The sequence below is a fragment of the Solanum tuberosum genome, unplaced genomic scaffold (genome assembly GCF_000226075.1).
Source record: "Solanum tuberosum cultivar DM 1-3 516 R44 unplaced genomic scaffold, SolTub_3.0 scf00233, whole genome shotgun sequence".
Taxonomy (NCBI): Eukaryota; Viridiplantae; Streptophyta; class Magnoliopsida; order Solanales; family Solanaceae; genus Solanum; species Solanum tuberosum.
The window spans coordinates 928,044-943,362 of NW_006239170.1; the positions used below are offsets into that span (position 1 = coordinate 928,044).

Sequence of the window (15,319 nt, forward strand, 5' to 3'; positions counted from 1 at the left end):
TGTATATGTATATCGGTTAGATAATTGTATATTATACATATGTATTTGTATATTCTGGCGAATTATACATCAACGTGGCTAATTAAACAAACTCGAAGTCAGCCCACGTAATTAATGTATAATGTTAGTCGCGAATGGTAATTATAGCAAACTATAGCTATGATGAGTAATTAAACAGTATAAATTTGCTTAACCGCATAATTTTCCCTAAAAAAAATCTTTACATAATGAACATTATAATTAAACTCAAGATTTCTATCTATATAATCTGATAGTTGAATTTTGTGACCACACATTTCTTCTTAAGTATTACTTACTTAACAATATATATTATGTTTCAATGGGGTGGGGCTAGTGGAGAACTACAATTCATGAAGGATGTGGTGGTGGAGAATTGAAAGATATATGCATGGCAGAAAATAGTTCCAATTAAACATGAATAACTAAACAAAATATAGTTTGGTATGGTGTATCTGACAAGTGAGAATAGTCATGCTATTAGTTGGTCCACATATTTATCAATCAAAATGTGTGTTGGGCACAGTCACCAAGCTGTTTATTAAAAATAATAATAATAATAAAATATTTCGTTTCTTTACCAGCGAATTATTCCTTTTGATTTTTTTTTAAAAATTGAGTGACTATATATGTATTTTGAAAAAAAAATGATCCTTTTGAATCCGAACTCTTATTTTCTTCCTAATACATGTCCTCCTTCATTCAATATTGATTCGATGGACTCAAATTTTCAATTTATAAGTTTCTAAACAAAAATATGATATAAGACGTAAATTCACCTTGTGGACTAGATTTGCCTTACTATGACTAGGATCAGCAAATCACCTTGAAATTATGGAAGGTTCACAAAAGTGTATTTTTTAAGGGTAATTTTGAAATATATAAAAATATTCACTTGTTTTTGAAATTTGATGTTTAGTTATACTATATCACATAAACTGAGATGAAGAGAGTACAAAGAATAAAATGAGAAAAAACTAATTAATTTTATCTTAAATTTCTAAAATGAAAAATAACTTGAAATAACTATTTTTAGAAATCATAAATAAATAATTTGAGGTAGAAGAGATGAATGCTAATGCTAAAATTAATTAAAAACATGAAAATATAAAAGTATTGAACAAGCTTAAGGAATCTTTTTTTAAAAAAAAATAACTGTGGCCTTGTGAGCCATGTTAATATAAAAAAATCAGAAACAAAAGTCTAGAACTAAAAGGTGCAAAAAACAAACTAAAGACAACAAGCTTAAGGAATCGCTCATGCTTTTGGCCAAAGTATTTTTAGGCAAACTGAATCTCCTTTTAATTAATTGTATTCTTGAAATTAACCCTACATAGCAATTCCAATTTACAAAATGCCATAGGCGACAATATATAATTAATAATGTTCTAAACTATCCCATTAATATATTACTTTCTCCGTTTTTAAAAAAAAATGTTTTTGTTTAACTTAACGCGAAGTTTAAGAAAATAAAGATGACTCTTTAATTTTGTGATTTTAAATTAAAGTTATGACAAATATATCAAAATATATTTTAATCTTATGATCTTAAATATATCACGTAAAAGTTGAAATTAAAATATTGCTAAAAATGAAAAAAGATCAAATATTAAATTAAGTCGTGATTAGGCAGGTATTCTTGGAGAAAAATGGTTAAATAAATCTGGGGACCAAAGCCAATGGTTTGTCTATAATATATATATAATAAAGGGTTTAAACAAAAACGAAGTAAAAGCTCACACGTGTTAAATCCCTCCATGTTTCTATTTAAAGCCAGCAAAACCATGTGCATTTCCATTATGTTTTAACAACAAAATCAAGCGTAACAACTCACAAAGCAAAAGCAAATCAATTTTCAAATCTCTAATCTTCCACTTTTTTTAGAATAGTGGTTATTTTTCTCCACTTAAAAGAGTTTATTAGAGAAACTAAATTAGACTATTAATTCAACTACAAGGAAAAAAATGATGGTGGCGGGAATCAAGTCTTCTCCGGCGAGTTCCTCATCGGAATCCGGCAACCAACGGTGGCCGAGATGGTTTTCCGGCACCGGAGATTCAGGGAAGAAAGCATTCATGGATGATCAGAAGCGCAGGATTAGGGATGCTGAAAAGGCTGAGAAAATTATGCACCTTATCTTGTGGGGACCCAAATAGTCCATTCTGTTTGCCTAATATTAGTACTAATTTTATAAATTTCTTGGTTTTAATTAGCTTTAAGTGGAAGTTTTAATGTGAATCAGTCAAATCTGTGGGAGAGATGTACTATGTATATAGAGATCTAGAAGTTTATTGTACTATTACAATGGCTAGTTTTAAGAAATTAAAAGTTAGTATTCTAATGTATTTCCTTCTCTCTTTTTTTTTAATACTATGCAATTACTATGACTTCATATCTACAAAACACTGTTCCCAAATGATTATTAGAACCCTTGAGAAACTTTTAGAAAATACAGATGTCTTAGCTTAAGAAACTATAAATTAAAACTTATAATTTATGACTTTTTGGCTTATATTTCATTTTGTTCTAGTTTACATGATTTATTTTTCTTTTTAGTCAATTTAAAAAAGAATAATACATTTCTATATTAAATAATAATTTAATTTTAAAATATTCATTTTATCCTTAATGAAATGATTTATAGTCATACAAATATCTATCATTTATTTTAGACCATAAATTTAAAAGGTTATTTTTTACTTCAATTTCATGTCAAATCAAACTAACTCATATAAAATAGAACAAATGAGGTAAGTCATAAATTAAAAGTCAATCTAAACACGCTCTAAGTCTTGTAGCCTAGTGATTTATCAATTAATAGTAGTAATGGTTCTACGAATTGTGATGTGTGAACTACTCAATGTATTTTGAATTATAAATTATAATCCAATTTAGAGTTTCAAATTATCATTAATAAAGTTAATTTACTAAAATATGTCTCTAATAAATGAATTAAGAATTGTGTTAAATTAGGATAACTAAGTAAAATGAAATGAAGGGAGTAAAAATTTTGCATCTTATAAATAACCTTCGAAGCAGTTTACTCTTTGCTTTATAACGTCAAGGCACCCTATAGCTCGAAAGTTGATCATAGCAATTTCCACAACTTAGTTGTAGTTTGGAATTTAAAAGAAATAAAATAAAAAAGTTAGGTTTTGGGATAATATAGTTGAATTAGGAATTAATTAATAGTCACGTCATGTTGGCATTTTTCCACATGCATTATTTTGACAAATGTTTTGGAAAAGGTGTAGTAGCATATATGCTTGTGGAAATTAATCTTTTTACTAAAGTTGTATGGTTCAATTATTATTAAAAATTTTATATTCTCATGGTCTGAAAATATAGTCCCATATGGGCCATGGACTGAAAAACTGGAGTATGATCACAGTTGCCTCAATCAGCAATGTGACGAAAGTTTTGATTCTGGGCCTGATGTATGAGCGGCACTGGTTCTTGGTGGCGCAACGCGATATCCCAAATTATAATTTCAATGTACAGTTAGAGTTGAATGTGATTTGATTTTGTATTTTATTACCAATGTGAAATATATTTTGTATAATTCATAAGTGAGATCTGAAAAAAATAGAATGTTTACAAATTTTATATGTACGTTTTGAACAATATGAATAGATGAAAAAACAAACAAGTGAGGCTTCAAGTAGAGTTTGCCAAAAGGACTCAGAGCCACTCAAACAAGTTTATTTTATATTTTCCTTAAACCAATGTATTTTCCCAAAAAATAATGCTTTTCAAATTAAATAAAGAATTAATACAGCATATAATCATTGTTCTCTCTTTTATTTAAGGTGTGATTAAATTTTAGAAGTCACTTTTTCCATAAAATATCATTTCAAAAATTTGAATCCTCATCCACATGAAATAAAAAAAGTATCAATATAACAGCATGTCAAAATGACCTTCCTGCCTATGTCCAGCTACTAACTTGGTGATTCTCTAGGACTTCTATAGTTCTATTTTTTCTTTGACATAAATAAATCAATTTTCAGTAGTAAATTGCGAAACTAGTTATGTTCGAAACTCCCTTTCATTTAGAATTACTAATACTACTCCTATTATGGAGTAAATTACTTCTTTCTTTGATGATAATAATATTTTAAAATTATAAAAGGTTATAATTTATAAAATCTTTAGAAAAAATGGTCAAATATGTTCCTAAACTATGCGAAAATGTCTAGATATACCCTCCGTTTGAAGTTTGGCTCCTCTATGCCCTTGCCATCCAACTTTTCGCCCATATATGTCCCTGTTGACGTTAGTTACTTTGCTGGAAATAACCAATTCATTTTTCCTTTCTTTAAATAACAAATAGAATTGCCACATCCCATTTTAATTACCACGTAGCATTTATTTATATTTTAAAAATGAATACACCTCTTTTAAATAGGATATCCGACCCGTAAATCATATCCGACCCAAGGTGGCCGGAGTTTCAATTCCTCCGACCAGATCTAAAATGAGATAACATTTGACATCTGAAATACAACTATTTTGGGATCGTTTGCTAGCTGTCTTGCCAGACCAGTGAGGTATGTGGGTTGGTGTTTTGTCGGCTACCTTGGGGGTGGTGTTCTGGAGCTCGTGGTGGTCGGAGCTATTTGGTGGTTGTTTGTCCAAGGTTGTGCGAATCAGTGAGCTCATTGGAACTCTATTGTTTGCCCCATGGTTAGATCTCGAAGCTCATCTTTAATGGTGTTTTTGTTTTAGGAGAAAGTGATGGGTTTGGTTGGAGATGGCGTTTCTCCGACCAAAGGGATTTGGGTCAAATATGATTTATCGGCTTATGTGAAATATCCACCAAAGAAATTTGGGTCGGATAGGATTTACGGGTCGGATATTCTATTTAAAAGAGGTATATTAATTTTTTAATATAAATAAATGACATGTGGTAATTAAAAGGGGATGTGGCAATTTCATTTGTTATTTAAAGAAAAGAAAAACGAGTTGGTTATTTCCAGCAAAGTAACTAACGTCTACAAAGGCATATATGGGCAAAAAGTTGGACGGCGAGGGCACAGATGAACCAAACTTCAAACGGACGGTATATCTAGACATTTTCACATAGTTTAGGGACATATTTGACCATTTTCCCAAATCTTTATATAATTTTAAAATATGTAAATTTATTTAAAAATTAATAATGTCTGATCTATTATGTGTTGGATTCTCACCGTCTCTCGCATTCGGATGACTTCTAAAACATTATTATTTTCGATCAAGTTTAAGATATTTTTGATTAAGTAATTTATTTAGTCATCATTAGAAACTTATTTTTTTACCGTGTTTATCTGACCTAACAAACAAGTTCTTTTCTGGAGCATCCAGAAAAAATTGTAGCCACTATTCTTTAAATTTGCATGGATAAATCTGTTAAAATATAAATCTAACTTGAAAAAAGATTAAACGAAGAAATCGACCCCTGACCTCCTTGTCAGGGGCGTATACAGGAGGGGTCACTGGGTTCACGTGAACCCATGGTCCCCTCACAAAATCATATATAATAATGTTATATTTTTAAAAAATATTTAAATATAGATGTGTGAACCCAAACTCGAAGTCTTATATAATGTAGTACGACGATGATTGAGTACACCTCTCTAGGTGAGATTAGAAATTTGAATCTTTTATCTATCTTGTTTTAGTTTCTTTCAAAGATTTTGTAACTGGTTTGGATAAATAAAAATTAATTTTGGACCTATAATTTTAAAATTTTAATGATTTTCAGTAAAAAAAATTAACCGATCAAATTTATGTCTTAAATTCACTTTTTTGTAATAGTACAGCCATCATTTATAAATCCTGGATACACCTCTGCTCCTTTATACAACTACACCACCACTTGGCATAGCTTACAAGTTACAACAATCGTTCATAACCACAAAAAGGAGTAGTACAAAATGGATGCAATCAGTACACGTGTTATGATATTATTCGTCTACTCATAAACATTAAAAATGAAAATGAAATATCCTAAAAGCCATCGGATAAGCCCTCAAATTCAAACCTCACACTCCTTTTTTTCCTTTCTCCATTTTCCACAGAAAAATTGAAATGGAAAACAACTCTATTCTCTAAAGCAACACACTGTTTCTTTCTTCTTCGTCTTCTTCTTCACCTGTAGAAATATGGCGGCTGTTACTTCAGTATCTTTCTCGGCGATTACTCAATCGGCGGAAAGGAAATCCTCCGTTTCTTCGTCTCGTTCTATTGATACATTTAGGTTCCGTTCCAACTTCTCCTTTGATTCCGTCAATGTTCGATCTTCCAATTCCACATCTCGCTTTGTCGTTCATTGCACGTCCAGTTCAGCAGCAGGCAAGTTCTCTTTATTGCTTCGAATTTGAATTAGGAAAAAATAAACTATACGGTAGTTTGTTTTTTTCAATCTAATTTCTGTTTTAGTTTAATTTCTCAGCTAATTGCATGATTGTGTATCTATAATGTTACAATTTCTTAACTAATCTCTCTCTAATACGACTACTTTTAGTTTATATCTTACAATTTGTTATATGAAATGCATAATGGTTGAATTTGGATCTAGATATAGTGAAATGCCGATGTTTTCTCGTTGGAATTGCTTATATGTGATTTGAAGTATTGAGAATATTTTACTGTTATATACTCGCTACATTCTGCTTTATATAGATGTTTTACACTGTTCCATTTCTATACAACTTTTAGAACTTTCACGAATTTAAATGCATTGAGCTATTCCCGTTATAAACTTTGGTGTGACATTTTCTCGATTATATAAGTTCTTAACCATTGCTTAAATATTTGTTAGCTCCCTAATTAGCTTACGGGATGATTTCATACATGATATAACTTTTGTAATGAAGTGTAAATAAATGACCTTACTTCTTCAAAAAGAATTATCAAGTACATATACTTGTCAAATTAACATATTAGACTCCATGTTCATACAAATAATATTGTATAAAATGGATTGGAGGAGTACTATTTATTGCTAATGGAAATTGAATTAACTTGTTAAAGTGAAAAACATGGATATCGAACAAACAGATAAAATGAAGCTTTCTCTGGTTTAATATATCTGTCTGCATTCTTGCAACTGTCCGCATTTTCTGTATTTACATTTTGTTTCGTCTAATTTCTTTCTCATTACTTATTCTGTTCCATCTTAGTGATTTTTCCAGTGTTTATTTTATGAGGTAATAATATAATGCAACGTGTTATATTGAATTGTTTCCAGATTTGCCAACTGTTGCTGACACTAAATTGAAGTTTTTGACCGCTTACAAGCGTCCAATTCCAACTGTCTACAACACAGTGTTACAAGAGCTAATTGTGCAACAACATTTGACAAGGTACAAGAAATCCTACCAATATGATCCCGTGTTTGCCCTAGGTTTTGTTACTGTGTATGATCAACTTATGGAGGGCTACCCAAGTGAAGAGGACCGTAATGCCATCTTCAAAGCATATATAGAGGCGCTAAAGGAGGATCCTGAGCAATACAGGCATGCTTAATCCATCTCTTGCCAATTTTTGTTGCTTTTTACTCCTTTTTTGTTTAAAGGCACTTAAATAATTATTTATAAGTGAGGGGATGCTAGCATTGAGCCTTCCAGTAAGGTAGTTGTAGATAAAAATGTAAGTTTAATTATCATTAAGAGTTTCTTGGAGGATGGAACGAAAACCCAAGATGAATAGGCTTAGCCGTATTATGGAGCTTGAGAAATGCAGGTGTATGATTTCTCAATGAGTGGAACTGCTATTCAGAACTAGCTGTAGAACCCTTGATCAACTTTCATTTACTAAGAGGTAGCTTACTTTTATCCTTAATCTAACAGTCTTCCTGGGCTTACGAAGAGGAACCCATGAATGAACTGAATAAAGTAACCCCATTCTGAAGTGGATATGTCTATTATAAGTTTTTTAACCAAGAGATTACATGGGATGAGATTGATTGAGCCAAATTATACATTTTTCCACTTGTAGAGTGTCATGACCCATTTTAGAGCCACGACTGGCACCTGGTAGGTTCTGACCTGGCTACCGTAACCCATGCCTCTCAAAACAAAACTTAACTTATAGATTAGTTTTCATAACCAAACTTCATACATGCTTAGCAAAACCCAAATATAGTGCAAGTAATCTCAAGTTCTCAACATAGTATGGAAAATTCTCGATCATGATTCACCCAAAATGCAAGAATGAGAAATTAGATTGATGAAAAGAGTTGAAGCCTTTTATCTTTCTTGAGGTGGCTATATTTTAGCTAAAATGAACCAACCAAGAAAATGCCGAAACCATGCTCCATTTATTTGAAACTTAATAATATGGGAAGATTTTCATTTTTCTTTTAGATATTTCCTGTGCATCACCTTTTAAATATCATGATTCATGACCATCCAATGTAAAAAAGGTTAGAGCTTTTTGTGGATGTTCTTATTTTTATTTATCACATTTGTTAGTCTTGAGTAGAAATGAAATGAACAAAATGGATATTGATGATTCATGTAGCCGAGTGCCAATACTTTGGGGTTTAGGCATAGATGTTGTTGATGTTACTGTTGTAGTTGTTATAATCTTTTGTCTAACATTGAGTAGATTTTTCAGGAGTGTACTTACCTTTTATTATGATGTATGCCCATGAATCTTTTCCTTTCTAGAGATTCTAACTTTCCCAGTATGTTTATAGAGCTGATGCACAAAAATTAGAAGAATGGGCTCGTACTCAAAATGCCAATACGCTAGTTGACTTTTCATCCAAAGATGGAGAAATTGAAAACATTTTCAAGGATATTGCACAGCGAGCTGGAACCAAGGACGGTTTCTGTTATAGTCGATTATTTGCGGTTGGTCTCTTTCGCCTACTTGAGTTGGCAAATGTAACTGATCCGACCATCTTAGAAAAGGTATATATCATAACCTTCTTCATATTATATTTTGTATTTTACAAGAACTTCCTGTTCGTCTATGTTTACTTGGATTACTTAAATCATCTAGAAACACCACAAGCTCTATGGTTTGTGTAAACTTGTAACACTTTGGAAATAGTTATGATAAACACGTAAAGTAATTTAGTGTCAGAGGGAAGGTTACTCATGATCAGGAATTCTAATCCCATATCCGGGTGAGAAACATATAGTTTCAATTTGCCTTTGCATAGCTAATTATCGGTGCATTGAAAAAATGAAAAAAAATGAACAAGAACATATAAGTTTTCAAGTATTCTTCTCAGATAGAACTCTAAAAACTGGGAAACCTGGTTCAAGTCATAATACTGATGACACATTTTATTTTAGAGCTTCTTAAGTTGGGGCTGGATATAGTTTCTGTTCTTGTCTTTTCACTCATGTTTGCAGTGCTAGCCTCTATACTTTATTACCGCCAGATTTGGAAAACCAATGGTATCATTCTGGCTGACATCAAACAGACAAAGTTAATGAACGAAAACCATTCAGAGAATTGGAGAGTAATTTCAGAGAGAAGGATCATTCCCCTTATTGCCTAGAATTAGACATGATAAGGGCATCAGGCCGTTGATTTAGTGATTTTTGCTTATTTTTCTGACATTTGGGGACCAATTTCCTGCTCTGCTTTACTCTCAAGAAGATTCACACTCCTGTTTCCTTCTCATGAGTCTTAATTGATTTTCTATTAATGCCTGTTAGTAGCAAAACGATCAGCAGAGATATTCTTTCATTACTATTTGCTTCAGGTAATCCCCAGCCATTAGCAACAGCATTTCCCTATAGGACCATTTGCTGTTAAAGCCTCCAAATCTAGTACTCTCTTTGTGCCCTTCTGTGAAAGTTCAGTAGCAAGCTTCTTCTTTTTTCTTTGCATGAAACCTAAAGCCAATTCCCACTGTTTGATGCCAGGAAAGTGCACCATAGAACACTCCGGTCTTCTGGACTTTTTCTTGTTCAAAGTGAAGTTTCTTAAAAGAGCAGAAGACTCGCTTTCAGCATGTAGATAACTTAAAATTTGAGGTTTTCCTCAATATAGTTGGTTATGGTTTGGGCAAGTTGGCATGAATACTTTGGTGATGAACTAAATTGATTTTAATGGGATTATTTTATACATAAAGGTATTGAAGCTGGACTGAGATCTCAGAATTGCAATTTAGATTGGAGGGAGTTGACTTGCTTATTTTGGCTTATGATGAAAGAGAATTCACTATTACTTTTGGCACTTTTTAACTAATTCACATTTAAAATATTCCTTTCAGTTACCTTGCCAATTGTTGCTGTTTCTCTTTCTTCTTGACATATTTTTTTTTTTTGTGAAAAAAATGAACATCCATGAGTGCTAGATCACACTAGAAGTAGATATGAAGCAATAGATTCTTAAGATAAAAGTGTGTAAAATCTTACATGGTTGTTTTATGATATAAGGTAAAACTCAGACCTGTGCATTGTATGGACTTAAACTACAATTCACTGTCCGTAATTGTACAAATTTATCTTTAAAGAACATTGAAATCTTTATTCCATAAAACATGGTTATGCGGGGAAGTGTTAATTCTGAAGTCAAAGGTATCCGTTTTCAGGAAATCTGTGAGAAAGATAATTAATGGCACTCATACTAGACAAGTAAACGCACATGGATTAATGGCCAAAGGAACTCTTTGTGTTATTGTCTGAGCCAGTTTCTTGAATGCATTTAACCTGTCCATGATAGCTATGTAATTGTACCAGAAATATCAGGAGTTCTACTATCTCTCTCTGTCACTTTAAATCATCGACCAATGCTAGCATTTCTTGATTGCACTGATGAATCAACAAAGGTGTGATTGCTAAATGATGATCTTCACAAACAGTTACATCCATCACAAAAGAGGGAAACAAGGGAACAAAGAAAAAGTTCAAATCATTCTTCTCATATACAACATTATACTCCATTAGGATGAAATTCAATGTCTCTCTAAACGAAAAGCGAGCAAATTCCTTAATAGTGCCCATAGTCTAGGCTTCCTCCCATGAGACCTATTTTGTTTCTTAACCTGCACGAGAAAGTAAAAGGTTTCTGTGAACCCTCTATGTATAAAGAGAATTAAATTGCCCTGTACTTTGTTATTATAGTACAACCCTATTTATGTCTTTCTTGAAAAAATCTGTAAGGAAAGAAGGCTAATATGAAGACTCTTCTTTAGTTAGAGTTCCTTGTTGTACTCTTCGCATGAGGTCTTTGGTGGTTAGGTTAGTTTTCAAGAATTCGTGCTAGTAAGCAAAAAGAAGATACTCCCTCTGTTCCAATTTATGTGACTTACTTTCCTTTTTAGTCAGTCCCAAAAAGAATGATACATTTCTATATTAAGTAACAATTTAACTATAAAATGTCTATTTTTACCCTTAATGAAATGATTTAGAGCCACACAAATTTATGTCATTCATTTTGGACCACAAGTTTAAAAATCTTCCTTTCTTTCTTAAACTCTGTGCTGAGTCAAACTATCTCACATAAAATGGGATGGAGGGAGTAACAATTTAAACTTAAGATGGTCTTGAGTTTACTTGCCATAAAAAATGTCACTTGTTTGGATAATTCGATTGGTAAAATTACAATGGTCCTGCTTATAATCAGAGTAACTAGTGTAGCAGGTTTCCTGAATGTGTTCACGTATAGGTGAAACCCCCATGTTTATGCTCATATAAATTCCAATGCGCTTAGACAAGAATATCATTGTTGACTTGTGGGATAAAACATGACAGCTTTGTGCCGCACTCAACGTAAATAAGAAAAGTGTGGATCGGGACCTTGACGTTTATCGCAATTTGCTCTCCAAGCTGGTTCAGGCTAAAGAGCTGTTGAAGGAATACGTGGAAAGGTTAGAGTTCTTTCTTGGTTCAATACTCTTTGGTATCCTTTCTCTTAACTATTTTCTAAAACTATTCAGCTGCATTTTTCTCTAGCATTGATAAGCTCTAACAAGGTTTTGTTCCACTTAGTCTACTAGAAATCCATGACTTTTCTCTTCCCTACCCCTATTTATCCACCTCATTCCCACCCCCAGAAGAACACTCTCGTTTATGCCCCCTTGTTTCCTTCCTCTCCATCTTTTACATTCTTCACATGTATTTTGGTATAGTGCAAATACAGTCAATCAAGACCTTGTCTGCTGAAAATACTTTTACTGTTTTATCTCAATTTTATAATGTGTGTGTTGTTTAGGGAGAAGAAAAAGAGAGGCGAAAGGGAAACTCAGAAGGCCAATGAGACTGTGACAAAATGTTTGGGAGATTACCAATATGCTGGGAGGTAAGACAAAGATCCTTTTGTCCTCCTGCCTGGACCTCATTGACTTGTTCCACTAACAGAACAGTCCATGTACAATAGAGCTCAGTCTCCAAAGCTCAGGCAAGTTATATTAGAAGATCAAAGTTACGTTGAATGTTTTGTTATTACAGTAATTGAGATATATCGCAATGTTCGTTATTTCCTGGTTAAACAGAATAGCTTTATTGTTGTAACTGTCTCTAAATTATTTGTAGATAAAGCCTCTGTGTAGTGACAAAAATCAAAAAGTTGCTCAGCTATCTTGCTCTCTATTTTCTTTGGTTCTGGTTTTGTTTCAAGCTGTGTAAACATTGCTTTACGACTATCTTTATTCTTACCAGAGTACTGATAAAATCAGTTGAACTCTGCTGTAACAATTCATTATGTAGAGAGAGCTCTTCAAGTGGTGGTGAGTATTCGTACTTACAGAAAGTTCTTGAAGGTAAAAATGCAATAAGATCTCCTACCCTATCCTCGAAGATTAGGACCTTTAAGTATTACTTCAAAGTACTTCATCAGTAATTTGATCGAGGATTTTTTAAAGTTCCATTTGTGTTTTTCTCAAGGCACATACTTAATCAAGTTAAAGCTTAGATTGGTGCATTAGGATTTAATTTTGTTAGTTGCTAAAGTTATGCACAATCTTTAAATGTTACAACGGCTACTTCAAAAGGAAACATTTTATATACTCTCCCATTTCTAGTGAATATAGACATATCCCACCACTGAACTGCCACTAAAATATGTGGTCATATGCTACAAGGTCGGGACTCGGGAACTATCTCAGAATTCTCAATGAAACTCGGAGAGTAGACGCAAGCATACAAAAATAATGATATTTCCAATCTGGTCACTTTTGGTAAAAAATACAACTTTAAAAGCCAAATAATGTTCTGGCTAAATAAAATCTAGCATGTAAAAGGTTATAATGGTGATTTCTAGCATCTCCTTTATCATACACCAAGTCAGCAAACTTTCTCCTATACACCAAATGATCACGAAATTCTCTATGCAAAACCTCTAAAATATCCGTGTCTTATAAATTCGACACGGAGCCTAGTTATGTCTACTATACAGCAAATTTACTATAGAGGTAACAGAACAAAGAAGAATTATGGACTTAACTAAGACTAGAAACATCAACCTCATCTGGAATTTTGAAAGTGTCTGCTGCCCCAAATTTCCTCCGTTCTTCATTGACCGAATTTTCTTCATCACTATCAACCTCATCAGCGTCATGACTGAATTGACTCGAGGGATCATATATACTTTTCGCTCTGCAGTCATGGGTAGCAAGCATCTTAACTTGGCCTAGATGAGAAATTTCTACCACAACGGTGTCATCATTTTCAGGTAGGGGCTGCTTCCAGGGTTCCCCATCAATCCTCATGAATGTATGATCAGCTGTACCTTTGTGAAACTCAAACCGGATTCCATGTGCCTACAAATAGGGAAACCGTAGAGGAAATAAGATAAATAGTAGCTCTGCTTTTATAAGTAAACATAAATTCTGGTTTTCAGAAAAGATCTGACAAAATGACCTCTCCGAAGAAACTGGTCATGGTGGATAACTATTTTCTCAGGGCCACAAGCATTAATTTAGACAGATTCTGCAACTACATTTTGCTTTATTACAAAATAAATAAATTATTGGTCCTATATTCTATCTGTTCAATGTTTTTGTAGCAATACATTTTGTATTGCAAGTTGCAATACAAAAGACAGTTGATCACTAGTAGAAACAGAACTTCTCATCGGTCGACACACATACACACACAAATATTTGTAATAACCACAATTTATTCCAAACCTGGGCAAGACGTGTCCCGTGTCCTTTTGGAGCAAGGAGGACCAATCCGTGCCAAGCGTCTCTGAATCCAACTACCTCAAGAAGGCCATCATCTACAAATGGAGGAGTCAAGTCTCTCTGTCCATTTAAGAAATATAAGCACGTCAGTATGACTACAGAATAAAAAGATTTCAAATTCGAAACAGGAAAAAGTGCGGATTTGGGAAGAAGCTTGTTTGGAATGCATACATATCGACGTTTGTTGCTATTGGGTGTTCCCCAGGGATTCAGTCCACCGGAAAAGCTAGGCAAGTTGAGGCAAACAATTGACCTGACACTGCATGTACAATTGGACAACAAAAAAGAATAGTTACATAACTCATAGGTAGTTCTTCAGGAACCAACTTCAACAAGCATAGAGATAGATGCAGTAATGCAACCAGAAACAGGTTACAGGAAAACAGCAAAAATATTGTATTTGAAGAATGATACAGAAAAGTAAATTGTCAAGTCGTCATCTAAATTCTAAGGTTCCTATACTACAAGTAACTAATATTACCTGGGTGGGATGTGAAGGTCTTGCCATTCACCCTGCTTTTTCATTATCTTAACCTTAGTCAGTTGAGCTATGTTCCTGCAGTAAATTAAAATTAGTTGCTACCAGAGACCAGAAAATTCTCACAAAGGTATATCCTCATAAGAGATGATGGTAAACTATTCAACCAAGACGTAATTAACTTGAACCATTTTATGACAAGAAAATTTCTGATTCTCCTCGAAAGTCTTGTTCAAATTTTTACTCGCTACTTAGCGCAAATTATGAACAGAAAAAATACTGGTTGGAATTTGGCAAATAATGACAGTTGCATAATTTGTAGTTATATCTTTCTATCTCAAGTAATTGTCATCTATGTTGCGCGGACTCTTCATTTTTGCGGCCGAACCCGTCTCGACGCGACACTGGTGCGGGCGCGGGTGCGGGGTGCGTGTCGGATTCGGTCAATCCGATCCGGATACTTTGACCAAAGCCGAGAAAAAAAATGGGGAAGAAGAGATAATTTCATGGATGGAAAAAAGAACAAATAATTCAAAGTTTTTTTCTTGAAAAAGAAGAGAGAGCTTTTTTCTTGAAAAGGAAATAAGAAGGCTAGGGTTTCTTGGGAGAAGAAAGGGCAGCACGTCAGAACACGTCAGAACTTTAATTAATTGTACTACTATCTAATTTAATAGGCTATATATATA

The 15,319-nt window shown here is 33.2% G+C and overlaps 2 protein-coding genes across 4 annotated transcripts in view; one reads left to right on the forward strand and one right to left on the reverse strand.

The window, feature by feature from the left end:
- Positions 1-6,077: 6,077 nt before the first annotated feature.
- THF1 (light-regulated chloroplast-localized protein) lies at positions 6,078-12,560 on the forward strand. The gene is given in 5 exon segments (NM_001288409.1): positions 6,078-6,354; positions 7,253-7,520; positions 8,705-8,921; positions 11,724-11,839; positions 12,184-12,560. Coding segments are annotated over 5 exon segments (882 nt in total). The 5' UTR covers positions 6,078-6,164; the 3' UTR covers positions 12,275-12,560.
- The window catches only part of LOC102588823 (diacylglycerol kinase 5), a 13,677-nt gene continuing 8,760 nt past the window's right edge, over positions 10,403-15,319 (reverse strand). For 2 of the 3 annotated variants that reach the window (XM_006357486.2, XM_006357485.1), the window contains exons 10-13: positions 14,637-14,711; positions 14,327-14,414; positions 14,099-14,215; positions 13,111-13,729 (exon numbers count right to left, since the gene is read on the reverse strand). In XM_006357486.2, coding sequence (XP_006357548.1) covers positions 13,409-13,729; positions 14,099-14,215; positions 14,327-14,414; positions 14,637-14,711 — 601 coding nt within the window. In that variant the 3' untranslated portion in view covers positions 13,111-13,408. Of the gene's footprint in view, positions 11,015-13,110; positions 13,730-14,098; positions 14,216-14,326; positions 14,415-14,636; positions 14,712-15,319 lie in introns of those variants that run through there. The other variant, XM_006357487.2, reaches the window with a different exon arrangement.